We start from the raw sequence: 26,957 nt of genomic DNA on the forward strand, positions 1-26,957 counted from the left end.
GATGAAGCACATTTTAGATTTGAGCACAGATACACGTCTTGGATTCTTTGTGTTTAAAGAAAAGCACATGCAGTTGAAGCACTTTTTGTTTATATTTTCTTCAAACTATATGCCTACTCTTTCATATATTATAACTCCACAAACAACCCTCAGTCTTCAAGTATCCACTGCCTCCCTGACTTAAATCTCTAACGTTAATCACCCGGGCTTTCCTTCTATATATAAATCAGCACAATTGTTGCTTCATACATAATTTTTATTGCTTCATGCTGTAGAAACTCTGCATAGGAGAAATGAAAGCTGTTTACCTTTTGTCTTTAATGGTGCACAGATATATTTTTAACACTGAAGCATTGTGTTTAGGGTAAGAAGATAGTGTGTACTGGCACATACAAGATGTAAACCTCTGGGACAAGCAAGGAAGGGTGCTTAAGTTGCCAGCAGGCACCATATTGTATAATTGAATGGCCTACCATATATTTACTATGCACCTCAAAACAGTCACTTTATCCCTTGTACTTATCAAATTTAGCTTTCCTCTCCTATGCCTCTGTTTAGTATTTAATTTTCAGGAGACAAGGTTCCTAGCCTTGTGACTTCAATCCATTTTAGTTGGTTTTTGATGATGTACAGGGAATACTTAGATGGATGTCTTATTAAACCTAAACCCTAAGGTATACCTGGTAATGTGCACACATACAGTACAGGTGTGTCACAGTGTTGACAGGTATAAAAGAATTCAGTACATCTATGTGCTTCAGAGCCACATAGATTTAAAACATCAGACATCATATATGCATAGATGAGCAATGCTTCAAACACAAACATGCCATTTCATGCTGCCAGGCGAAAGTCAGGAAAGGAAGATACAATAACTCCACTTCCAGGGTAAGTAAAGAAATAAGGAAGATTGTAATGTGATCATTCAGACAAAGTTTCAGTCCTGTTCTTTTTAACCTTTTGCAGCTAGAAAAGGTTCTTGTGAATGGAGCGTAAGTATGACACATTTTGTGATAATTCTATTTTAACTGCTGTGAGGTTATTTTGTGCAGCCAATACAAAAACCTCCTGCAGGAAAAGGGTTAACATGTGCGCAGCTTTTGTTGTTGGCTTATGGTTTATATGACTAACAACTATATAGGAAGCTCGCTGGCTAAGCAGATTAGGGCGTCGTTACTTGTGGCAAAAGTCGAGGGAATGGCAGTTCAAATCCTGCCACCGGCAGAGTTGAACCAAGGGCATGATTTATTAAATTCCACGCTACAAAGCCCTCTGTGAGGGTCACTGTCCTAGCCTTCCAATAGGGGGAGTTTGTGACATTAAAACATATCATCACAACTATTTACTCCTACAGTCACTTTGATTGTGTTATATATACAGACATATACCAAGGCTTTTTTCCCCCTTACCAGGGAGGTAGCCAAAAAGAAAGAAAAAGGCATAAAATCATTCCCACCCATTCCATTCCTAAATACACTTCACTCCCCTCCACCCTTCCTCTTATCTTAGCACCTCCTGTTATTATCTATACTGTAAAAAAAAGTCTGCTTTTTGTACAGACATACCTTACCAGGAGTTTTTCCCTCCTAAATCTTCTCCTTTTATGCATGGGGGGACGGAGAAGATGGGTCGTCGATTTAATGAAGTGGCCTTGCTGTGGATGTGCTGTGTCTTGTGACACTGCTTCTGACCCAGGGCAGTGGACAAGGTGCAGGGATGACCCGTCATCCAGGAGGGGCTAAGATGAAAGGGAGGGTGGAGGGGTGTGGAGTGTATTCAGGGATGGAATGGCTGGAAATGATTTTATGCCTTTCCCTTTTTGGCTACCTCCCTTGAAAGGGGGAAAAAGCCTTGGTATATGTATGTATGTAAATCTTTCTGCTTGAAATATGTACTTTACTATAAGACATACAATAGAGATTGGTTGTACAGATTTTTTTCTCCATACTTTGCATTTTTACACAGTATAGATGTATTTTCTTATATACATAACTACCATAACCCCACAGTATAGATGTATTTTCTTTTATACATAACTACCATAACCCATCAAAGTGGGGTAGCATAACAAAGAAAATAAAAAAGGACACCCATCCAAGAGAACTACAAAACAATCAAAACACTCCTTGTTTGTTCATATTTATACATTTCAGTCATCTCATGCTGCAGTTATCATGAGTATATATATTACACTGATTTTTTTTTTTTTTTATATATATATATCTTGTGACGTTTGCTGTCTAGCATATTTGTTTAGGTCATAAAAAATATAGCCCCCTTTTTTTTCTTGCCTTCGTCTTTATTCTTCTTTCTCCTAATGACCTGTTTCTACTGGTTTAGTTTCACATTTTACAAAGTGTTCACAGGTCTTTTGAGGTAGATTTACTTAAGTATTATGATTTACAGGGCCATTCAAGTTTCGTCACTCACCTCGATTGGTCTTCAGATAGTCAGTCCCTTCGCTCAAACTCCGGCGATTATGAACTTCTTTACTGTAAGTTTTTCCTTTTTAATTAACTTTTTTCTTAACCTATGAGCTCTTTCTGTTAGTGTGAAGTAACTAGGCATTATCTCGTTTAATCACAAGAATGACGTGTTTCTAGTCATTTGCAGTTGCACGATTTTCATGAAAAGAAAGAGGGAAAAAAAAAAGTGGGCCTGTATCTTTATATTGTTCCAATCTATTTTTATATGTAGATGGCTTATGAAAATAAATGCATGACCAAAATTAAAATTTGTAAGAACAACATAACAAATCCTTCTTTTGCTTTTATTCCATAAATACATTTCAGATGTTGCCATAATAACAGATAATTTTGTGTAACTATAGGCTAGATCCTAGACTGAAGGAGGCCTCATTTGAGACCCAGTCAACCTAGAATTTGTTTCCAAACAAGATAGAATAGATTTTCATAAACCATAACTGAATCCATTTGCAAACCATGTAATTACAGGAGTTGAAGTATTAACCCCTTCCATACGGTGCCGCACACGTAGGCGTCATGGACTTAGATCTCGGTGGCAGCAGCCAATGCCAGCCGTACGACGTGTCGTAATAATAATCGCATCATAAAATATAGTCACCGCTTATATCGATCGTTCTCTCTTCACCCGTGAATTTTGGTAACCATAGAAAATGCGATTACAAAAGAATTAGAAAGAATGTCATTATGGAGGGGCGACTACAATAAATATAATCAAGACGCCGATATGGCAGCCTCGCGAATACACTCGCTCCCCATGACGCCTACGTGTGCGGCCCCGTATGGAAGGGGTTAATGGCAGAATTCATGAGGAAAGAATAATTGTATCTCTACATTTTTCATTTTATCAAAGGTTTTCTTTACAAATATTTAATTTTGTAGGGAATGCTGGGCTATGCCGCCAAATTGTGCAGACCTCACAAATGAGAGACACAGAATGGGCGACACAAACGTGCACCCTGTCTTTCCACACCCTGGGGATCTGGCCAGAGGGTGCTGATGGAACTGATATCAATACCTGCACAGGTGCAAACCACTCGGCAGTCCTAGCTACAGGGGACGATTTTGGCAAAGTGAAGATCTTTGCATCACCAGCATCGCAACAGAAGGTGAGTTTAAATCAGTCAATTGTATTTAATGTTTATTTTATTTAATGTATTCTTGTCTATATGTTTGTCAAGTGGATGAGGCAGGGAGAGAGGGTGCCCATAGAAATCAAAGAAAAGTTTACAGCCTTTATTCTTTATGTTGTCGAATTTTATACATTATTTGTTCCTCTGTTTTGTTTTAGGCTGGACATCATAGCTATGGTGGTCACAGCAGCCATGTGACAGCTTTAGGGTTCCTTCATGATGACTCCAGGCTAATCTCCACTGGAGGAAGAGATACTGCTGTAATGCAGTGGCATGTATCAACCAGCACACGCTAAAATATTCATATGTTGACCAAGAAATGCACCAGACTGAAAAATGGCTAGGTTAAAGGTACAGTAAGAAGGGCACAAAATATATCAAAGTATACATGTGTACATGTATACAACACTGACTTCCTTTTGGTGGGTTAAGAAAGACAAGTGCACTGAATAGTACTTGATGTACTATATGTCATTATTCAAATTAGGTATTACAAAAGAACTGAGTAGTACCTGATGTACTATATGTCATTATTCAAATTAGGTATTACAAAAGAACTTGAAACAAGAATTTGGTGGTAAAATTATTTTGGCACTAACTTGGGTAGTATGTGGTTATTATGACCTAACTTGTGACTCCTGCGATTTGCCCAGAAGATGTGGAATGTTAGTCCACATCTCTGTTCCATTCTCAGGACTATGAAATGTTACGACTCTGTAAGACTGTAATGGACTTCTATGTCTTAGGAAAATATTTTGTTTCCTTGATCAAGTTTGGGTGAGGAGTGCAGTGAAACTGAGATAGGTATTGCCTTCTTCCTTGTATATTATGAGCAACTGGCTTTGTACTCGGGGTGGGGGTGGGGAATGAAAGCTATGTTGCATTGCCTTCCGTGGCCCAAAGAGCTGATGTTGACCAGTTTGTTGCTGAGTGATAGATGTATAGCATGGAACACCCCTATTGTTAAAAAGAGATGATATACATGTTTAGTTTTTATGTATATGATGTTTGAGAGTGATATAAATGAGTTTTTCATCTTCCATGTTGTATATTGTTCATGTTGGATTGAAGTTATCTTCCTCCCGTCCTTGAATTGTGTAGGTGACCTAACATTGTATCCTCTTCCAGAATATTTGTGCACTATATTTTCTTGATGACCATAAAAAATTCTATACTTGATAACTTTTGATGTGGGCAACTGCAATCAAGCATTGTGTGTGTCAGGATGGTTGTTTCGTTTCAAATCACTTATGACAGATCATAAGGAATGTGTAAGCTATATGTTGTAAAATATCTACATTTATAAGGAATCTATAGATAGTTATTTTTTGTAGATGAATTACATTTGTGAACGACAATCTAGTTTTTCTGTGAATAGGACGATATATTAGGTGATTTTTTTTTTGCTTATGCTAATATATGATGATTGAGGATACTGGTTGTAACTAATATAAAGACACTAATCATATTCACATAGTTTTGAAATTGATCGTATTTTCAACTTTCATCACAACTTTGGAAGTGATGTTTTTACAAATATTCTTTTACTTATTCATCTTTATAGTACTTAAAAAGCATAGGTTCATAAAAGTCATGATTAGTCACTTCAATATTCATGATGACTTCAACTCGCTCATCATCATTAATAAAAACATTATTAATGTCAGAAATTATTCCAGTTAGAATCTTTACCTATGATATTATTGATACTGTCATTGTCTTTTGAATTAAATTATTGAATTATTGATAATTATGGTTATCATTTACATCACATTTTGGTATTCCACCGTGAACCTGAAATCCAGGAAATAAACTCTTGTATTGGATGTTACTAAAAGTTGGAGCAAAAAAGGAGGAAAGAAAATGGTCTTCTTGTTTGAAACATACCCAGTCTTGAAAACTCAGTACTCTTCACAAAGGCAAAGAGTGCAAGCTCAGCAAGTAATGCACCAAGCATGCTGAAACTTATGGCAAACTAATATTTCAACAATCGCCTCTCAAACCACAATCTCCGCAACATGAAAAAAAGGGACCAGTAAAACTCCCATCATATTTCCCACCCCTAACTCCCATTCTCCATGTAAGAAAATCTGCCTATATCCTCAACTCCTAAAGTAACGAAATCAATTACAAAAACACTATCTCTAAAATCTAGTCACAGAAATCACACCCAAATACATATCCCAAGATACTACCCTCTGATCACAACCACCCCCAGACTGTACACTGTACTCCCCACAGGACTACAACCCTTCATTCACAGAAATAGAATACAACTCCTCCATCTATAAGGAAACTGCTCTAGATGTGACTGTGTGTGTGATCATACAGGACAATTAAGAGAGAACAGGACTGGAAATATATTTTTTATTACAAGGTTCAACTGCAATAAAAATCCATGTGGTTAGGTGTGTGTGTGTGTGTGTGTGTATTTGTATATATATATATACACACACACACACTTGTATACAAGTGTAAGTTATGGATCTTTGTTTCCGCAATACATTGGTGCCCTTGTGATTGTTGTAAGATACAGAGGTGAGTTTATTTTTGTAATACATGACAAATAGACACAGTAATATACCACAGGTTTTGTGCACATATTATTTTGTGCTTCTCCAAGCCAGTGTTCAGATAATTGAAGGCAAAACTAAGTAATGTAAGAGTGTTTATTAACACAATGATTTTCACTACCATCTAAAAGCAAAACTAAGTAATATAAGAGTATTTATGAACACAATGATTTTCACTATCATCTAGGGTCAATTTAAACAGTGAAAGAAAGAAAAAAATTAATATATATATATTCTATATATATATATATATATATATATTTAATTTTTATTTATTTATTTATTTATTTATTTTTTATTATTATAATTTTTTTTTTATAACATGTGAATATCAAGGTTGGGATATGTTCAAGAATGTTTTTTATTTTTCTTGTGTTTTATATCCCTCTGGTAATGGGAAAAAAGCCCTTGGTATATAGATAGAAATTTGGTGTTCTCTTGGTGGGGTTCACATCTTGTTCTTCTGTAGACTTTGAAGGAATATATGAGTGGGGGAAAGAAATGAGTACAAATGTTAGGGTGACTATCATGCGTGTTTCAACCTTGTGGAAAGTTATTCTGGAGTATTTCAGCCTACTCAATGTGGCTCATTGCATATTTTTATGAAAGACTACATTCTCAATCTTACTTCAACTAAAATAAAACTACAGTATATCCATTGGGTCTGAGTAAAGCTAGACTCATGGTATGGTGACAACTCTGGCTCAAGGTCTTGCCAATGAGCCCAGATTTTCTCAGACTGATGGAAAATGTATTCCTATGATTTTTCACTTTTTTCTTGACAACCTGATTGATTCATTGTAAATAAGTATTTCTACAGCCCATTTGTTCTGTAGTCTTTTTTGCATATAAATTTCTATCAAATCAAGAGCACAAAATATAAACAAGCCTTTGTTGTTAGCTTTGAATTGATATATAGATTGGAAAACAGAATTTATACTTACATGGTTAAGAAAGGAAACATGCCAGGGTAATACAGTTTAACATTAAACTTTTATAACTAAGCTAGGAGTGGAAAGGTTTGAATAGGGAGCATTTTGATCAACAAAACATCTTACTTTCTTTAATATAAATAAAATTCTTGCAGGCAGCATCAGCTGCCTGATGTACAATGATTTAATGATGTATCACAATACTCATGTTATGAAATATAAAGTTATAGCAGTATTAGTTGTTCATTTTCACTCTGAATATTAAATAACCACAGAAAATATGATCAAGCCCGTTCAGAACATGGGGGTCACTCAGCTACAACCACAAAATAGATATAATCAAGTCTCCAATGCCAGCATCATGTTACATGTACCCACTTGCATCTCAGAACACCTATGTAGGCATCATTGTATGAAATGGGTTAAAGAAAGGAGAGGTCTCAAAATGGGTTTGGCAATCAAATAAAACAATTTTTAATCAACTAATAAGGAATTATGATTGATCGTGAAGCAATGGACTTCCAAATAACCAGTCTCGGGTACAGCTTCCAAAACAATCTTTAATGATTTTGTTCTAAGGGCAGTTGATCTGATGAAACTAAGACAATTTTAGTCTGGGGGAGGGTGATTTTATTCAATTTGCTATTCCTTTCAAGAAGGGGCCCACTTCCTCAGCCAGGACAAAATCAATTTAGTATATCATCATGAAGGATCATAGACAAGGAAGTATATTTTGCAGAAATTATTGTACTAGAAAATATACACGAGTTTTCTTATCTCATTAGACAAGTCTAATTGTCATAAAATGTTATTTTACTTCTCAAAATATTTTAGTTTCTTTGGCAAATCACCTATGTTGGGAAGATTTTCCTCACTTCTCCTTCCCTCCTCACATCATTCCTTTCATCCCACAACCTTTGACCTCTGAACCACAGCTGGCCATGTGACCCTCACAAAAGCCTCTTAGAGGAAACACATATGCAGCTCAACAGCCTAAGACAAGCCTTGTCAGGCCCCAATATGACTAACATGCACCTCAGCAAGCCACATGAGGATGCACATTGAATTTATCAAGGAATGCCTGCCCCAGTGCCTAATGAGTTACCAGCATGAGAACATTTTGCATCCAACTTCCCACACATCACACTTCGACCTCATGCCAATTAGGAGCATGGGACACGACCTGCCCATGTGTATAAAGACAGGATGAATGCCAAAGATTCAGATCGCCTCAGAACATCATACTGTGAGCCTGGCTTGCTGTCTCCTTGCTTTTTCACCTCCTCACCCCTCCTCTGAAAGCAGATTAATCTAGTGCACAACTTGATGCACACAATCATCACTTCCCTCATCGTCTCTCCTCCCCCTTTTCTCACACTTAAAGTGAGCTATCATTATTTGGCGCCCAACATTCATCTCTAAATAAATATTTTCTCCATCAGAGTTTCCCTTCAAACTAACCTAAGAACCTAATTTTCTAATTGTCTGAATAACATTTGTGTAGCCTTGCTTGATAGGTAGATATATTTTTGCTCTTTTTTATTTTATTTATCTAATTTTTTCTCCAAAATATGTAATTTTGGTGAGATGAATTCATCTTACCATTTTCCTTTTTTTTTTCCTTTTTTTAATGTTTTGATCAATGGGAAACCAAATTATGGTGTAGTCATTTTAAGGTGAATCATATGATCTGTTAGTTTGTACATGTCACATGATTTGTCAGTTTGTGATAGAAGTTTATACAAAAGTTGTATCTATAGTTATCAAATTTGTCATGGGCTGTAGTTTACTAGCACTTCTATCCATCTGGGAAAAAAAAGGAACAAACAGCAAGATATTTTTTTCTTTTCAATCTATGAAAAGTACAGGTACTGCATGTGTTTGTGCAAGCAAGGAGCCCTCCTCAAGCATAGTCAGCTGCTTGGGTTGAATTTCTTGCTTGAAAAGTCATACATCTCATCAAGCGGACGAAGCTGCAATGGCGGGAGCTCTCTAGGTTTGGTCTTGAGCGCTGGTAATGATCCACTCCTCTTCTTCTTGGGACTCCCTTCCTCCTCCCCCTCCTCACTCTCCTCCTTTCCCATTGCCTCTTCCTCCCCCACTGTTGTGTCCTCTTTCCCTACCACCTCCTCCTGTACCTCTGTCTTGTTCTTCGGTGAGAGTTGGAGTTCGTGGTACGGGTATGAAGGCGGAGGCTCCGATGTCTGCCCTCTTGGTTTCTGAGACTTCTCCAGCTCCTGACCATACTCCTGGTGCTGCTGCTGCTGCTGGTGGTAGTGCATCTGCTTGGCTATGCTTCTGGGGTTGACCAGGGGAGGAGCTTGTGCTGGGGCAGCGGTCGTAGTGAAGAGAGACGGAGGAACCCCCGGAGGAGGATGTGGATAGCTGCCTTGGGGTCTGGAGGAGGAAGTGGTCGTGGTAATGTTCTGAAGCTGAGGCATCGGCTTCTAAAAAGGATAGAAAAGACACTAGAAAGAATACACAAGGTCTAGGATAGGGGTGGGCAACGTTTTTAAGTGTGTGCCCTCATCCGCTAAATCTTTTATACAAAATTTTCTTGTGTGCCTACACAGTAAGATTATAGGTTTACATGGGCCCCTTCCCTTCATCTCCTATACAGGCCCTAATCTGTCGCACAGTGCAGCATATGGCTACCAATGGTCAGACAAAAGAAGTTGGAGATTTATTGATTATCAGAAGGACAGGGGAAATAGAAAAAAGGGTAGTGAATGGTGGGATGAGGAAACAAAGAAGGTTGTAGAAGAGAAGAAGCGAGCATTCACAGATTGGTTACAAAAGAGGACGGGGGAGTCATATGAGACATACAAAGAAAAGAAAAGAGAAGTAAAGCAAAAGGTAAAGGAGGCAAAGAGGAGAGCAGATGTGAAATGGGGTAGGAGTATGACAGAAAATTTTGAAAGTAATAAAAAGATGTTTTGGAAAGAAATTAAGAGGAAGAGGAGGCGAATCAAGTAGGGAAGAAAAGGTAAAAGGTACAGATGGAGAGATGATAATGGAAGAGATGGCAGTAAGGGGAAGATGGGCAGAATATTTTAGGGAGTTGCTAAATGTCAAGGAGGATAGGGAAGGAAAGATAGCTGCAGTGGGAAATGCAAAGAAAATGAGAGTGATGAGTGAGGAGAATGGAGGAGAAATAGGGAAGGATGAGGTGAAGGCAGTTGTAAAGATGATGAAAGCAGGTAAGGCACCTGGTCTGGATGGATGCCATACAGAATGTCTGAAAAAGGGAGGTTCAGTGATGGTGGACTGGTTGGTGAGGTTATTTAATGTTTGCTGGAGAGAGGGTAGAGTACCGGAGGACTGGAGAAGTGCCTGTATAGTTCCTCTTTACAAGGGAAAAGGGGACAAGTGTGAATGTAGTAGTTTCAGAGGGATTAGCCTGTTAAGTGTAGTAGGGAAGGCTTATGGGAGGATCTTAATTGAGAGGATTAGGAGAGGAACAGAGGGAGTAATTGGTGAGGAACAGTGTGGTTTTAGGACAGGTAGAGGTTGTGTAGATCAGATCTTTGTGGTAAGACAGATATGTGAGAAAGCTATAGGAAAGGGGAAGGATGTTTTTTTGGCTTTTATGGATCTGGAAAAGGCTTATGATAGGGTAGACAGAAAGGCACTGTGGGAGGTTATGCAGATTTATGGGATAGGAGGAAAGCTTTTGGGAGCTGTCAAGAGTTTTTATGAGAGTAGTAGAGCTTGTGTCAGGATTAGAAATGGAGAGAGTGAGTGGTTTGAAGTAAAGGTGGGACTTCGTCAAGGATGCGTTATGTCGCCCTGGCTGTTCAACTTATACATGGATGGGGTGGTGCGAGAGGTGAATGCTAGGGTAGTGGGTCAGGGATTGGAGATGGTTAAAGAAAATGGAGAAAAGTGGGAGGTGAGCCAGCTGTTGTTTGCGGACGACACTGCGCTTGTGGCAGGGTCAGAGGAGGGATTGAGGAAGCTGGTGGCAGAGTTTGGGAGAGTATGTGATAGAAGAAAGCTAAAGATAAATGTGGGTAAAAGTAAGGTGATGAGATGTACAAGGGGTGAAAGTGGCAGTAGACTGGAAGTGAACATTAAGGGAGAGCGACTGGAAGAAGTGGATAGTTTTAGATACTTGGGTGCAAGTGTAGCAGGAAAAGGTGGAGTGAAGGTGGAGGTAGAATGTAGAGAGAAACGAGTAAATGCCTTGGTGGATTAAAGAGTGTAATGAGGAATAGACATTTGGGAATGGATGCGAAGAGGAGACTGTATGAAGGAGTGATTGTGCCAACAGCACTGTATGGGGCAGAAACGTGGAACATAAGAGAAGAAGAGAGAAGGAGTTTGAATGTGTTTGAGATGAGGTGTCTGAGAAGTATGGTGGGGGTTACTAGGCTGGATAGAGTGAGAAATGAGGAGGTGAGGAGGAGAACAGGGGTGAAAAAGGATTTGGGAGATAGGGTTGATAAAAGAATATTAGGATGGTTTGGACACATGGAAAGAATGAGTGAAGAAAGACTAGTAAAAGAGGTATGGAAGGCAGATGTGGAGGGAGTGAACATGAGGGGACGTCCTAGGATGAGGTGGATGGATGGGGTGAAGGGGGCTTTGGGGAAGAGGGGAATGTCTGTTGAGGAAGGAAGGGAGAGGACGGAAGACAGAGGTGAGTGGAGAATGGTTGTATATGGATGATGTGATTGCATGAGGAGGAATGGGCGGGGGGTGGGGGTGGGGGGGGGGTAGTATGTGTGAGTAAATTTTGACGCAGCCCGAAGGGATTTCTCCCCGTCCTCTCCTTATATGCAAGGGGGGACGGAGAGGGGGGTCGCCGATTAAATGAAGCGGCCTTGCTGTGGATGTGCTGTGTCTTGCGACACTGCTTCTGACGCAGGGCGGTGGGCAGGGTGCAGGGATGACCCGTCATCCAGGAGGTGCTCAGATGAGAGGGAGGGTGGGAGGGGTGTGGAGTGTATTTAGGGATGAAATGGGTGGGAGTGTTTTTATGCCTTTCCCTTTTTGGCTACCTCCCTTGGAAGGGGGAAAAAGCCTTGGTATATATATGTATGTATGATTTTTTTTTTTCTATAAGATGAGCTCTGGGTTTCATGTGCCTGATTAAGTCTTTAGTGTACCAGGTTTTGCATGTGTGCCATGGGTTGCCCACCCCTGGTCTAAGAGATCTTAAAACAACAAAAGAATGAAAAGGGGTTTGAATGCTTTATAGTTTTCAACCTGGCCTTATACCCTCAACTCTCTATATTTCCTGTATACTACAATTAGATAAATACAGACACACAAGTAAAATGGAAGAAAAATGAGGGTAGGGCTCAGAGAGAAGACTTCTACTTGGGAAGAAGTAATTAGTGGAGTCCCACAAGAATCAGTGCTGGCTCCAATAATGTTTGCCATTTATGTGAATGATATGGATGAAGGAGTGGAATGTTATATGAGCTTCTTTGCAGATGATGCAAAACTGTTAAAGAAAGCGAGTACTGAAACAGACCGCGAATCATCAATGAGAGTTCTAAACAGGGTCTGGGAATGGAGTCAGCGGTGGGAAGTGGAATTCAACACTAAAAAATATAGCATAATGGAGTTAAGAAAAAGTAAAAAAAAAAAAAAAAGGATATCTGGAAGATATAAAATTGGTGAAAAAGAAGTAAAGAAAGAGGGATCTGAAAAAAGACCTGGGAGTGATCATCACAAAAGATATTATGTCCCCTGACAAACATATAAACAAGATTGTCTGCGCAACCTACAACTTACAATGAGCAATAAAAGTGCCTTTTACCTTCTTGGATGTAGAAATGGTAAAGAAAATACTAGTCACAATGATAAGGCCTAAATTGGAGTATGCAGCGACACTGTGGTCATCCAATACAAAAAAGAATATAAAGAAGATTGAGAGAATCCAGAGAGCAGCTATGAGGGTGGCCCCAGAACTATCAAAACCATATGAAGAAAGACTGTTAAAATTGGAGCAGCCAACTCTGTAACAGAGGAGAGAAAGAGGTTACTTGTTGACCATTTATAGAATTATGAAGGGCATGGAAGTCCTTGACAGAGAAGACTTACTAAATTGTAATAAAAGAAACACAAGAGGACATGGAAAGAAGCTTAAAAAGGACAATTATAGAAGAGACCTGAAAAAGAACAGCTTTCTCCAGAGTGGTGGATGTATGGAACAGATTGAATGAAAAAACAGTGTGTGCAAAAACAATACAAGAATTTAAGAGCAAACTGGATATGGAGAGATACAAAGATAGGACACCATGAGCTTAGTTTCCCTTTCCTATAAGAAACAACTATAGGAAAATACAACTAGGTAAATACAGACACAATTTGAAGCCAAGATAAATTGAAGAATAAGGGAAAAGACCTCACGAGTGTTACTCTTTTCCTGTATACTACAATTAGATAAATACAGATGCACAAGTAAAAACACACACACATCTTAACCTAATCTTGTGGGTCTCTACCAGCATAGCTCCTCTCCCGCAAAATACAACCAAGTAAATACGTGAACACCGACACCTAGCTCTCCTTACACATTATGTACACAAACTAGACTAGTTCTAAAATTAACATAAATTCTATATAGTCAGTGTATCTCTGCATCGCTGTTAAATGATAAACCTATTATTGTAGCGTATTCTTGGAGGTTATCTTTATTATCATTATTATTATTTTCTTATTGTCATTATTACACACACAATTGAGAACTTGAAAAAAGAAATCAGCCACAGCCTCCAACCCACCATTTCGACGGCCCCAGACACGAGAAAGAGATCCGGTGCAGTGAAGTTCCTGGGCTCGCTGGCCATGTCCGGAGCGTAAGGATGTGCTGCGAAGGCATCCATCGAATTGTTGCCCACAATGCCCGTGGTGGTGGTCTTCATCACGTTGATCTGGCTCGTCCTGACGTGATACGGGAAGTTTTTGTTCGCCGCGTTCGGTCGCGTCAGGAACTGGGGCCAAGAAAGAGAAGAAAACCCTCATGTTGTACAATGCATACAAACATCCATACACATGGCTCATTGGTACACAGGGACCGTTCTCGACCACGAATTCACTGATCCGTGTTCGAGTCATGGGAAGTTCTTATCTGCCACATTCGGTCAAGCCAGGAACTGGCCAAGAAAAAAAAAAATCCTCTTTTAAGTTATATAACGCATACATGTATCTATACACACATACGAGACGGGACCCCACGAACGTTGCTCCTTTCCTACAAATAGGTAAATGCAAGGCTCCATGGTGCAGGGAGGGGCACCCTTCTTGACACAGATGTCAGAATTCTCAGTTCAAAATATCTCGAGTGGATTCGATCCCGTCCCGAAGGCTGCAGCGAGGGGATTTGTTGAAAAGAATACGGGAAGCGAAACAGCCTGGGGGAGAAGTAGGTGGTAGGAGGGAGGAGACCGAGAAAGGAGGAGAGCAAGAGGAAGGGAGGAGAGCAAGAAGATGTTTGGGACTCATGGTGGCGGCAATGGGTCACGGCCTGCCCTTGACCCCTATCATAATTAATAAAGGCAAAGGGTCAAGGGACGCTCTATCTCTCTCTCTTTCTCTCTCCCGGCACCATTCACAACTACTAATTCCAATAAAGGGGAAAACAATGATATTCTGTGTTCGTGTGACCTCCTCTCGGCAGTTCGCCCACGCACACTATATGTGCGTGCGCGTGTGTGTGTGTGTGCACGCGCGCTCGTAAGGTAAACTACAGTCCATGACAATAATCCACTTATATAGAATTTACTGAAGGCTAAATCCGAACGGCCCTTTCACTAAATAAACTCGGATATAGGGTGGCTAGGTGGAGGGACGTTTTGTTTAGCTTTCTAGACATATTCTAAAGAATGTTATGTTCTAGATAGGAGTGGAAGTTGTATTCTAGAATTAGCATTTCGTCTAGTGCCGCGAGGTGCTCTCTGAGAAATTACGGGTAATGACAGGGTCATGAGGTGACGTCGGGTACAATTCTGGTTTTGTCATTTTTCTGTCCAAGGAACTAATGCCATGAGGATGTCATGTTTACAATCAATCCCACACCTAAAAAAAAAAAAAAAAAAAAAAAAAAAAAAAAAAAAAAAAAAAAAGAGAGAGGTTGGAGGACGAGGTTCGAGGAGGAGATGGTGGGTCACTTACGAGGAAGAAGGCGTGGCCGAGGAAGGTGATGCTGAGCTCGACGCCGTTGACAACCTTCTCTCGGACCCACTTGTCGATCACGTGATTGCTGATGAGGATAACAACGGGACCGGAAAGAAACCTGCAGGACAACGAGATCACTTACATCTTTTTATTTTTTCTATTCTCTATTTTATCAATTTTTGCAAATGGTAAGATAACAAATAAATGACTTCATTAGTGTGTGCGTGCGTATATGTGTGATTGCGTGTGTATTTACCTAGTTGTATTTATGCTCATAGTGACCCGCAGTTGTATCTTTCCGCATACAGTTCTTTCTTAAAATCAAGTATAGTTTTAGCACTCACTGTTTTCTCTTTCAATTTGTTCCATGTATCTATTACTCTGTGTGGAAAGCTACTCTTTTTCAAATCTCTTCTGTAACTGTCCTTCTTAAGTTTCTTCTCGTGTTTTCTTGTATTTCTTCTGTCCCATTTAAGTAGGTCATCCCTATCAGGAATTTCTATCCCTTTCATAATTCTGTAGATGGTTATCAAATCTCCTCTTTCTCTTCTTTGTTCCAGAGTTAATAAGTTTAGTTTGTCCAACCGTTGTTCGTAAGTCAACTTGCTAAGAGTTGGTGCCATCTTTGTCATTGCTCTTTGAATTCTTTCTAGTTTATCTATTTATTTATTTATTTTGTACTACGTGTCCATAATGATGCTGCATATTTTAATTTTGGTCTTACCAGTGTAACTAGTATTCTTTTTACCATTCCTTCGTCCATGTAGCCAAAGGCCACTTTCATTAATCTTATTAGATTGTAAGTTTCTCCAACTATTTTGTTTACATGTTTGTCTGGTGTCATGTCATTTGAGATAATTACTCCTAGGTCTCTTTCTGAGTTTACTTTTGTAACTTCCTTTGTACCAATTTTGTATCGACCCGATATTCTATTTTTGCTTTTTCCAAATTCCTCTATCCTACATTTCTTAATGTTGAAATTCACTTCGTTCTTTATACTCCATTTCCAGACTTTGTCCAGGTCTTCTTGGAAAGATTTGCAATCTTCTTCTGTACTTACTCTCTTCAATAGTTTCGCATCATCTACAAAGAAGTTTATATAACTTTCGATGCCTTCATTCATGTCGTTTATATAAACAGCAAACATTATCGGAGCCAATACGGAGCCTTGGGGGACTCCACTTATCATATTTACCCAATTTGAGTTCTTTTCTCTAAGTACCACTCTCATTTTTCTTCCGTTCAAGAAGTCTTTCATCCATTCCAATAATTTTCCCTGTATTCCACCTATTGTTCCAATTTTTCTTAGTAGCTTTTTGTGTGGTACTTTCTCAAAAGCCTTTTGTAAGTCCAAGAAGGTACAGTCTGCCTAACCATCTCTTTCTTATATTATTTCTACCAATCTTGAGTAAAAGCATATTAAGTTTGTAGTACATGATCTTCCACTTCTAAATTCAAATTGGTTGGGGTTTAGTATATTGTTCCCTTCCAAGTGTTTAATCCATTTATTTTTTATCATTCTTTCGCTTATTTTTGAAATTGTGCTTATAAGGGATACCGGTCTATAATTTGTTGGATTTTCTTGATCTCCTCCCTTATACATTGGTACAATATTTGCATTTTTCCAATCTTGGGGTACTTTTCTTTCTTTGAGTAAGAAGTCAATTATCTTATGTATTTCATCTGTGAGTTCATCTATACGTTCTTTTAATATCCAGTTCGCTATTCCGTCTGGCCCATATGACTGTCTGACGTCAATTTTCTTTATTTGGTCCCTTGTTTCTTTCTGTGTCACCGTTATGGCTGGAAAAGGGAGTCATTTTCGGTCCTTGCGTGCAGCTGCGACCAGCCGCATTCGGCGTCACTCTCCAAAAAGCGTCATTTTCACCCAGTACTCCCCCTGGGCCCATACCACTGCTCCGTAACATTTCACAGCTTTCAATAAACGGAACCAACACATCAGTGTTTGTTTGAGTCCCTTTCCACCGCTCGAGACCCATGCCAACAGCATCAGCGCCAAAGACAACAGTACCACCATTCAGCTTCAGTTATTCCACCACATTTCACAGGGAGCACTGTCGTCGTCGATCAGCGACGGACCGCCATAAGCAAGTGTAAGTGTGTGTGTATGAGTGTGTGTGCATGTGTGTATGAGTGTGTGTGTACATTTAATTTTTTTCACCTAAAGTGTTGCTATAAGAAGAGGACCCTGGAGAGTGAGGTGGAGAGAAACCTACCAGAGAGTGTAGAAGACGAAGAAGGGATAATAGAAATTCCCCTTCTCCGGGTAGTGCTTGAGGGTGAAGAAACAGGCGTAGAGGAGCATGGCCCATCCCACCATGCGCAGCCCAACCAGGCAGTAGCCAGCAGGAGACTCGTAGATGTAGAGGACATCGCCCGGGTCGAAGAGCTGCCAAGGTAGACAAGGTCATGAGGTCGGAGGAACATCGTTATCGATGGTCAAATTAGGTTCAAGGCACGTTTTGCTAGGTGCGATAACCTAACCTAACATAACGTCCCCCCTCTACCCGCATTGTAAGGTTCGTGTGTATGTATATATATTGTTAACATCCCGTATTCGACGTAGCTGCGTCTCCCTTCGATGGCTAGCGTGCACACGCACGCACGCGAACATATGCTACAACGCGGTAGTGTCGACGACGACTAGCATCTACCTAGTGAGGGTTCATTGTTTCCTAGTGACCTTTCCGACAACGCCCGGTGACGATGGCCGCGCTGCATCTCGGTTCAAGCGACACTCTAACACCTTTGCACACGGACCTCGCGCCATCTAGACAACAATTAAAGTACAGCGGGTCCAAGGGTCTCACGTTCTCGACACAAAATGTTTCTAATTTTTCTTATGATATGGCAACTGTACATATATATATTGACAGAGAAATCAAATATATTTTTAAAGTGTTCTCAGGACTAAAATATCCAGAAGGGTTACTCCATAGTTTGAAGAAAATAGCTCTTAAAATAATGGAAAAGAGAAATGATGAGAAAAAGGAGACCAAGGAAGGTGGCTTCATTGTAGTTCCAAACTCCAAGCACACAGAAGAGTTAGGACATTTGCTCCGCAGAGCAGGGCTGAAGATCGCCAGTACATCCAGTACGAAGATAGGTGAAGTAGTGAGAGGTAAGAGTAGAAATGAACATAATAACAACAGCATGGTTTACAGAATCCCATGTGGTGGCTGTGACCTAAACTACTTTGGGGAGACAGGAAGAGGCATACACAAGCGGACATATGAGCACAAGAGCGACCTGAGGGCCCACCGAACATCAAACGCCCTGGTGATTCATGCGGAGGAATACGGGCATTTACCTAACTGGGACGGAGTGGAAATATTAAAACAAGGATTAGACAAGAAAAAAAGAAAAATAGTAGAAGCAGCTTTTATAGCATCCCAGCCCTGCTGTAACCATCGTGATGGTTTTATTAAGCTGTCCAAAATGTCCGGCTGGATGATCTTACAGGAGCTGAAGGGTACGAGAGGGAGGGAGGGGGTGGGTTAAGGAAGGAACGCGGAATGATGTAAGATATATAATTGTTGATTTCCCGATTATGTTTGTACACTCCAAGCTCCTGGTCAAGTCCTCCTATGCCATGACAACAATCTAGCCCCTAATTGCTCGCGATTCGCCCGGTGGCAATAGCCCTCTTTTATACACTACTATCTTTTCATTTTCTAACAGACGTTCTTCCCCTCCCACAAAACCCGATCCCGCGCAAGCGAGGTGGTCTTTTCTTGAATTCCAGAATTCCAGTACACTCTGAAGAAGCTCTGTTAAGAGCGAAACGTCAGTTAATAAAACTTCAACGGTTCTCGGTGTTTATCTCACCACCCTGCCACTCATATATATATGTTTCTGGCAACCATCTGAGTTTTGTTTGGAGCTTGCCGTGGATTTTGTAGTTAGATTTATACTTTGAGAATTAAAGCCAAGAACTTCGCCCGAGTTTCTTTCACCACCAATTCCAAATGTAGAGTACCACAACCTACATTCTGGTGGCAGCGGTGGGATTACGACTACGAAGACTACGACACTACACCTACATTCTGGTGGCCAGCAGAGGGATTCGAATCTACACTAACTTTTACATCCGTGGACATCGAAGCAGCAGTGCAACACTAATTCCTTCGAAGTATCTTCCAGCATTCCTCTTACGAGCCAAAAGCACCGACGCTGTTCGCTGTTTCGGCCACCTTAAAGCAACTACGATGCGAAACCCTACTTCTACGCTGATCCCTCTTAGCTACATTCTCCACTACCCACGACGCCGCCGCCTCCACCAAGTCAACATAGAGACGCATTCCCCAACATCTACAAGGAAATCTCTACCAGAGGCATTTCTCCAACACACACAACGCCCGTCACTCCACCAAGTCAACACAGAGACGCATTCCCCAACATCTAAAGGAAATCTCCATCAGGGGCATTTCTCAACCACCACGACAACACAGAGACGTTGGACTACCCTCCTCCACCACTGCACGAGTCGGACCATCTCCCCCCCTCCTCCAACATCGCATCACGCTCCGCACGATCTCTACTCGTCAACAACTGTCGCGGCATCTACCAGCCAACGGCCATACCACTCTGTACTCACCGTATCTCTTATTTTCTCTTCTATTACTATACATTTTGGTTACATATTTTCTAACTCTTCTCACTATAACAAATTACTAATTGATCCCCCTGTTTCTAGCAGTGCATCATCCTTCCATCTTCTCGCCCCACTGCACCCCCGTGTACTCCAATATCACATTGGGTAAGTAGATATTTTCCCGTTCTCAGTGCCACCTAGGAGCAACACGGTCTCCACACATAGTTTCTTAATACATGAACGTGTCCAAAGCCCTCTCTGACTCGACAAACCGACCCTATACACGAAACCAAGCTACGTCTCCACCATACCCCCTCTTCTACACACACACACACACACACACACACGACTCGACGACACAGTGGTAGCATTCGCAACCGCGGCTACAGCGGTCCAAGTTCGAATCTTGCCCAGGGCTGAAATTGTTTCAGTATCGCTGCGCTGCGAGTCGTTACTCCAACTCTCATGGGCGGGGAGTTGGGGGTGGGTGTGCGTGTAAGGTTACAGCGTTACCCGTAGATTGGTCATATACGTGCTCTGAGCTCTCTTCCGGGAGGGTAATAGCTGTCGATCACGAGTCCAACACGTGATCCAAAGACCAATGGGAATCACACAGGGCGTAACTCACATTCCTCTCGTAGATGAAGAGCGAGGCGTAGGTGACGGTGAAAATGGACATGAAGACGGTCAACCGAACTGCCGAGGTCTCCCGCAGGCGTCCGCGGGTGATGTTGAATCCCTTGCCCATCAGCAGCAGGAGCAGGACCATGACGACGGTGCTGCAGGCGGAGAACACGCGACCTGACGGAGGCACACCCAAGTCAGAACGACAGAAACATCTTCAGAAGTGTTCGTTCACACACATTTCCGTTAAATTGAACGACGGTTTCGTCATTTGTGTTCATTCGTTAACGTTTATTCGTTTATTCATTACCTAAGCATTCAATCTTGTTTTTATATTTACTTTATAAGATTTCTACATTTATTTTGACTATATTTATCTCTATTCTTATATATCTTATTTGGATTTTAATATAATTTTTCATTTTCTTGATTATTTATTTATTCTATTATTTAAACCCGTACTTGGAGAACGACCTGCTAGATCCTGTCCAACTGACCTGCGAGTAGACTATTCGGGAAACCCATGCCATCATATCCATATCGGGCGTAGTGGAGCGAGCAGAAGACTATGGAGCTGATGTGCAACACCATCGCGCACATGAACAACCGATACGTCGTGTGGAACAACTGTCGATTCTTCAGCTCGGCTGCGCGCGAAGAAGCCATCCAACAGAACGCAAAGATATATGAAAAGGATGGAAATAAAAATTAAAATGTATAATAATACACACAGAAAAAAATACACAATTTAATCATATATAGAAAAAGAAAATAAAAAGAGAATGACAATTTATTTTTCTTATGTATCGTATGTCTTCATTTTTCTCTGCGTCCATGGGGAAGTTGGTAGGTAACATCAGAACATCGAATAGATCAAATGATAATAATAATAATAATAATAATAATAATAATAATAATAATAATAGTATTAATAATAATAATAATAATAACAAAAATAATAATAACAATGATAATGATGATAATAACAATTAAAATAATATCAACAATAATAATTATAATGTTAATAATAGTAATAACAATAATAATAACACTTATAATTAATTTACTATTTCAGTATGAGTCAAATTCTTGCGCGTAGTATTGGCTGTCATATGTACAATGCAACACACTAGTCGCATTCTAAAATATACAGTCACTGCTGTATTACTCGTTCTCTTTTACTCTGAGTAAAAATACATATGCCAAAGGGTTTTCCCCTTACAAGGAAGGTAGCCAAAAAACAAAGACATAAAATTCATTCCCACCCATTCCATCCCCACACACTTCACTCCCATCCACCACCCCTCCCTTCCATCTTGGCTCCTCCTGGATGACGGGTCATCCCTATATCTCGTCCATTGCCCTGGGTCAGAAGCAGTGTCGCTCGACACACACAGCATATCCATAGCAAGGCCGCTTCATTAAATCGGTGTACCCCCTCTCAGTCCCCTCATGCAGAAAAAAGAAAAGAAAACGTGATCAAACCAGTTCACAGAATCCGGGGGTAACTCACGTACAACTACAATATATATATATATATATATATATATATATATATATATGTATACTATATATATATATATATATATATATGTGTGTGTGTGTGTGTGTGTATTTACCTAGTTGTACCTAGTTGTATTTTACGGGAAGGGGAGCTATGCTCGTGAGGTCCCGTCTTCATATCTCATTTTATCTAAACTATTTTTAAATTCATGTATTGTTTTTGCACACACCACTTTCTCATCTAACTTGTTCCAACTGTCTATTGCTCTGTGAGGAAAGCTGTTCTTTTTCAAATCTCTTCTATAGTTGTCTTTTTTTATTTTCTTTCCGTGTCCTCTTGTATTTCTGTCATCCCATTTTATCAGATTCTCTCTATCAGTAATTTCTATGCCTTTTATGATTCTGTAAATAGCTATCAAATCTCCTCTCTCTCTTCTTTGCTCTAGTGTCTGTAGTTTAAGTTTTTGTAGTCTCTCTTCATATGATAGTTTTGAGTGTTGGTGCCAGTTTAGTAATTGCTCTTTGTATTCTTTCAAGTTTTTTTATACATTTTTTTGTACTTGGTGACCATATCGTTGCTGCATATTCCAATCTTGGTCTTATCAGGGTGACTAGGATTTTCCTCACCATTTCTTCATCCAGGTATGTAAATGCCACTTTGATTGTTCTTATTAAATTATAAGTTTCTCCAAAAATCTTATTTATATGTTTCTCAGGTGACATATTATTCATAACAATGACTCCCAGGTCCCTCTCATTTTCTACTCTTTTTATTCCTTCTTCTCCCAAATTATATGATCCTGTTATTCTGTTTTTGCTTTTTCCAAATTCCATTATACTACACTTTTTTGTATTGAACTCCATCTCCCACTTCCTACTCCATTCTTGTACTTTATTTAGATCTCTCTGTAGTGATTCACAATCTTCTTCAGTTTTCACTCTTTTCAGTAATTTTGCATCATCTGCAAAGAAGCTCATATAGCTTTCAATTCCTTCATCCATATCATTAATATATATAGCAAACATTATTGGGGCCAGAACTGTTCCCTGCGGGACACCGCTTATTACTTCATTCCATTTTGAGTGCTGATCTCTTATCACTACTCGCATTTTTCTTTCTTGCAAAAATTCTTCCATCCAATTTAGCAATTTACCTTGTATTCCTCCTTCATATTCTAATTTCTTAAGCAACTTCTTATGTGGTACTTTGTCAAAAGCTTTTTTTAGGTCTAGAAATGCACAATCAGCCCATCCATCTCTTTCTTGTATTATATCTATTAGCCTTGAATAGAAACATATTAAATTGGTGACGCATGATCGTCCTTGTCTGAATCCAAATTGCCTTGGATTTAGTACGTTGTTTTTTTCCAAGTATTTTACCCATCTACTTTTGATAATTCTTTCACATATTTTTGCTATTGTACTTGTTAGAGAGACTGGTCTATAGTTGGTAGGTTCTTCTTTATTTCCTCCTTTATATATAGGTACTATATTTGCTTTTTTCCAATCTTCTGGAACTTTTCCTTCTTTTAAGGAACTGCTTATTATGCTATGTATTTTGTCTGCCAGTTCATTCCTACATTCTTTCAGAATCCAGTTTGCTATTTCATCTGGCCCATGCGATTTTCTGACATCAAAATTACCCAAGTGTGTCAATATTTCATTCTTCGTTACTTCTATTTCTTCCATAGGGGGGACTTTTTCCTTCCACTCAATCTCTTCAGGTTGTATATTTTCCCTTGTAAACACTGATTTAAAATGTTTGTTCATAATTTCTGCCATTTCCATTTCCTCAGTGTATTCAACTCCCCCTTGTCTTAATTTCTCCAAGTCTTGTTTGTTTTTCAGTTTATTGTTTACAAATCTGTAGAATAGTTTTGGTTGATCTTTACACTTTTCTATAACATCTTTTTCATATTTTCTTTTTTCCTCTCTGCACTTTTGTACATATTCATTTCTATAACTAGTATATATTTTCCATTTTTCAGGTCTTCTGTCTTTTTTCCATCCGGTCCAGGCTTTGTCTCTTTTGTCTTTTAACTCCCTACAACTTTTGTTGTACCAGCATTTTACATATTCTTTTTCTTGTTTTTGTCTTGGGACATACTTTTCCACTCCTTCTTTGTAAATTTTTGTCAAAATATTCCATTTCTCTTCCACTGATGTTTCTTCTTTGTATATTTCTTCCCAGTTTTCTTGTTGGAAGAATTCTCTTATTTTATCAAAGTTTGTTTTTTCATACATCATTCTTCCTTTTCTATATTGTTCATTTCTTTTCATATATTTTTCTTCATTAAGTTCCAGTTCAATCAATATGTGGTCACTTTTACCTATTGGTGTTTTATATTCAATCTTGTCCACTATTCTAGGTTCAGATGTAATTATTAAGTCTAGCCTCGATGGTTCTTCTTCATTTCTATACCTAGTGTTCTCTTGTATCCATTGTGTCATTGAATGGTCAGTAATCATCTCAAGTAGAGCATTTCCCCATGAGTCATCACCACTCTTTACTGTCATTTCTTCCCAGCAGATTTCTTTGCAATTAAAGTCGCCCATCATAACTATTCTTCCTCCGTCTTCCATTATTTTAGTTAATGCTATCTTTGTGTCCTCTAACATACTTTTATGTTCATTCTCCTCCCATGAGGCTGTTTTCGGAGGCACATAGTTGATCACAAATTTTCTGCTCTTCTTATCTCGGTCTTCCACTTCTATCATAATCATCTCTACTGTATTCTTTCCATATATGACACCTTTCACGTTTATATCCTTCTTTGTCAGGAACATAACTCCACCCCCTTGTTTTTTCTCTCTGTTTCTAATCCAATAATTGTATGTATCATGTCCTACACTGTTGGGTGGTAGTGGGCCTTTTAATTTTGTTTCTACAATTCCCATTATGTCCGGTTCTTTTTCTTTCAAATAATCATTCAGTTCATTCAATCCTGTTATCAATCCATCTATATTTGTGTAAGACACTCTTAGTTTTCTGCCACTTCCATTGTGTTCTCTGTTTCCCTTATGTTTTTCTTTAGTATGTCGAACTGCTTTATTTTCATGTTCACTACTCTCCAATAGAATCTCTCTTTCTCTGACTCCGTTCTTTCCTCGTTTTTTGCCTTAGCTTCAATTCTTTTCTGCTTTTCTGCCTCTCTTTCCTCCTTATTCATTTCTCTTTTTATCCATACCTTTTTATATTGATCATTTGTTGCTAGTTTCCCTGTCTTGGATAGAATTTTCTCTGCCGTTGTTTGTGACCTGAATTTAATCTTAATTGGTCTGGTCTTATCTGTACTATATTTTCCGAGTCTGAATTTTTCCTCAATTTCCTTTATAATTTCTGGTTCATCTTCCTGGACTAATTTTAATAAACTGCTTACCCTTTCATTTTCCTCCTTGATTCTTGCGATTCTATCTGGGTTATGTTTCTCTTCCATTCCTAATATAATTATACATTTCTTTTTGTCAGCTAATTCTCTTACTATATTCTCCTTCTGTCTCATCACTTTAATAACTGAGTCTTCATTATGTTCTTTCAATTGCTGTTTGACTATGTCAGTGAATGAAACCTTATTCCCTTCTTGAGTTATTCTCCAATTTTTAGCTTCTGTAGCTATTTTCTCACTGTTTTCATTACTATTCTTCTTCAATTTCTCATTCTCCTCCTTTACATTTCCTAACTGTCTTTTTAGGTCCTCTACTTCTTCAGTTAAGTTTCTGTTAGCCTTCTCTAGTTGTTCCAATCTTTCAATTCTTTGGAGAATGGAGCCTACATTACCTAACTTACGTTCCAAGTCCTCGATCACCTTATCAACTCTCTCCTCTAGTCTTATCAGTCGGGGGGGGGGGTTGTGTCCCCCCCACCCTCTTTAAATCCCTGGAACATATTCTCGTCACTTTCTACTGTATTTCTCCTCTCTATACTTCTAATCTTTACATTTTTATTTGCCATTTCGTCATCCGGTGGTCGTTTCATGTTGACCTTCCGCCCGTCTGCCTGGGCCAAGTCCTCCACATCCTCATTACCTTCCATTTCCCCAGTAATCCCTCCCCCTCTCCTCTTTCCTTACTTTCCCACTACCTCACGAGCAATTCCCCCCCCCTGCAAATACAAAAAGGCACTTCTCTTTGCGTTGGTATCCACAATCTGCACTTTTCTTCAGAGCGTTCGTCAAGCCGTCCGTTCGTTGAAAGTGTGTGTGTGTGTGTGTGTGTGTGTATAATCAATACGCCGACGCCAGCATTCTTGCGCCTCATGATGTCTATGTAGACATCGTACCGAAGTGGTTAATGAAGATATAATTTAACGTCACAAACTCCCCCTATCGGGAGGCTAGGACGGTGCCCCTTACAGAGGACTTTGTAGCGTAGAATTTAATTAAACATGCCCTTGGTTCAACTTCGCCGGTGGCAGGGCCCGAACCGCCATCCCCTCGGCCTTCGCCACAAGTAACGATGCACTAACCCGCCCGCTAATGATAATGACAATGATAATAATAATAATAATAATGATAACAACAACAACAACAATAATAATAATAATAATAATAATAATAATAATAATGATAATAATAATGATAATAACAACAACAACAACAATAATAATAATAATAATAATAATAATAATAATAATAATAATAATAATAATAGAATATAAAAAAGCATCATAATGATAGGAAGATTGTCCATACTCACGTCGTTTTTGGTCCGTCCCACGACCTTTGACTTCCGAGGCTCCCCAAGGGAATCGTTCGTGGGGACAGCCGTGACTCATGTGCAGCCAAGCCGCGTAACCTTTACAAAGGCCTATTTGAGGAAACGTTCGTGCAGCTCACTGGCTTAAGACGAACCCTGTCACGCCACAAAGATAACTAACCAGTGCCTCGTTCTGCCACGTGAGATGAACACTGTACTCTTTGAGGAAGTCACGTGCGGTACCAGCCCCTCCATATCCTCTGCCTTCA

General features: G+C 39.5%; 2 protein-coding genes across 11 annotated transcripts in view; one reads left to right on the top strand and one right to left on the bottom strand.

Annotated features, from left to right (window-relative positions):
* Positions 1-5,366, top strand: part of LOC143035253 (echinoderm microtubule-associated protein-like 2) — a 223,588-nt gene extending 218,222 nt beyond the window's left edge. For 7 of the 10 annotated variants that reach the window (XM_076202069.1, XM_076202062.1, XM_076202064.1 and 4 more), the window contains 4 exons: positions 847-888; positions 2,407-2,494; positions 3,366-3,592; positions 3,775-5,366. In XM_076202069.1, coding sequence (XP_076058184.1) covers positions 847-888; positions 2,407-2,494; positions 3,366-3,592; positions 3,775-3,912 — 495 coding nt within the window. In that variant the 3' untranslated portion in view covers positions 3,913-5,366. The remainder of the gene's footprint in view (positions 1-846; positions 889-2,406; positions 2,495-3,365; positions 3,593-3,774) is intronic. The other 3 variants (XM_076202063.1, XM_076202068.1, XM_076202071.1) reach the window with 1 other exon arrangement.
* A 3,448-nt stretch (positions 5,367-8,814) lies between these two features.
* Positions 8,815-26,957, bottom strand: part of LOC143035254 (uncharacterized) — a 43,200-nt gene continuing 25,057 nt past the window's right edge. Inside the window, exons 8-13 of the mRNA XM_076202072.1 lie at positions 20,988-21,137; positions 20,495-20,667; positions 17,489-17,661; positions 15,249-15,369; positions 13,859-14,068; positions 8,815-9,568 (exon numbers count right to left, since the gene is read on the bottom strand). Of these exons, the coding sequence (XP_076058187.1) occupies positions 9,035-9,568; positions 13,859-14,068; positions 15,249-15,369; positions 17,489-17,661; positions 20,495-20,667; positions 20,988-21,137 (1,361 nt within the window). The 3' untranslated portion in view covers positions 8,815-9,034. The remainder of the gene's footprint in view (positions 9,569-13,858; positions 14,069-15,248; positions 15,370-17,488; positions 17,662-20,494; positions 20,668-20,987; positions 21,138-26,957) is intronic.

Source organism: Oratosquilla oratoria, chromosome 18 (assembly GCF_046742065.1).
Source record: "Oratosquilla oratoria isolate Oo_2021 chromosome 18, ASM4674206v1, whole genome shotgun sequence".
Classification (NCBI taxonomy): Eukaryota; Metazoa; Arthropoda; class Malacostraca; order Stomatopoda; family Squillidae; genus Oratosquilla; species Oratosquilla oratoria.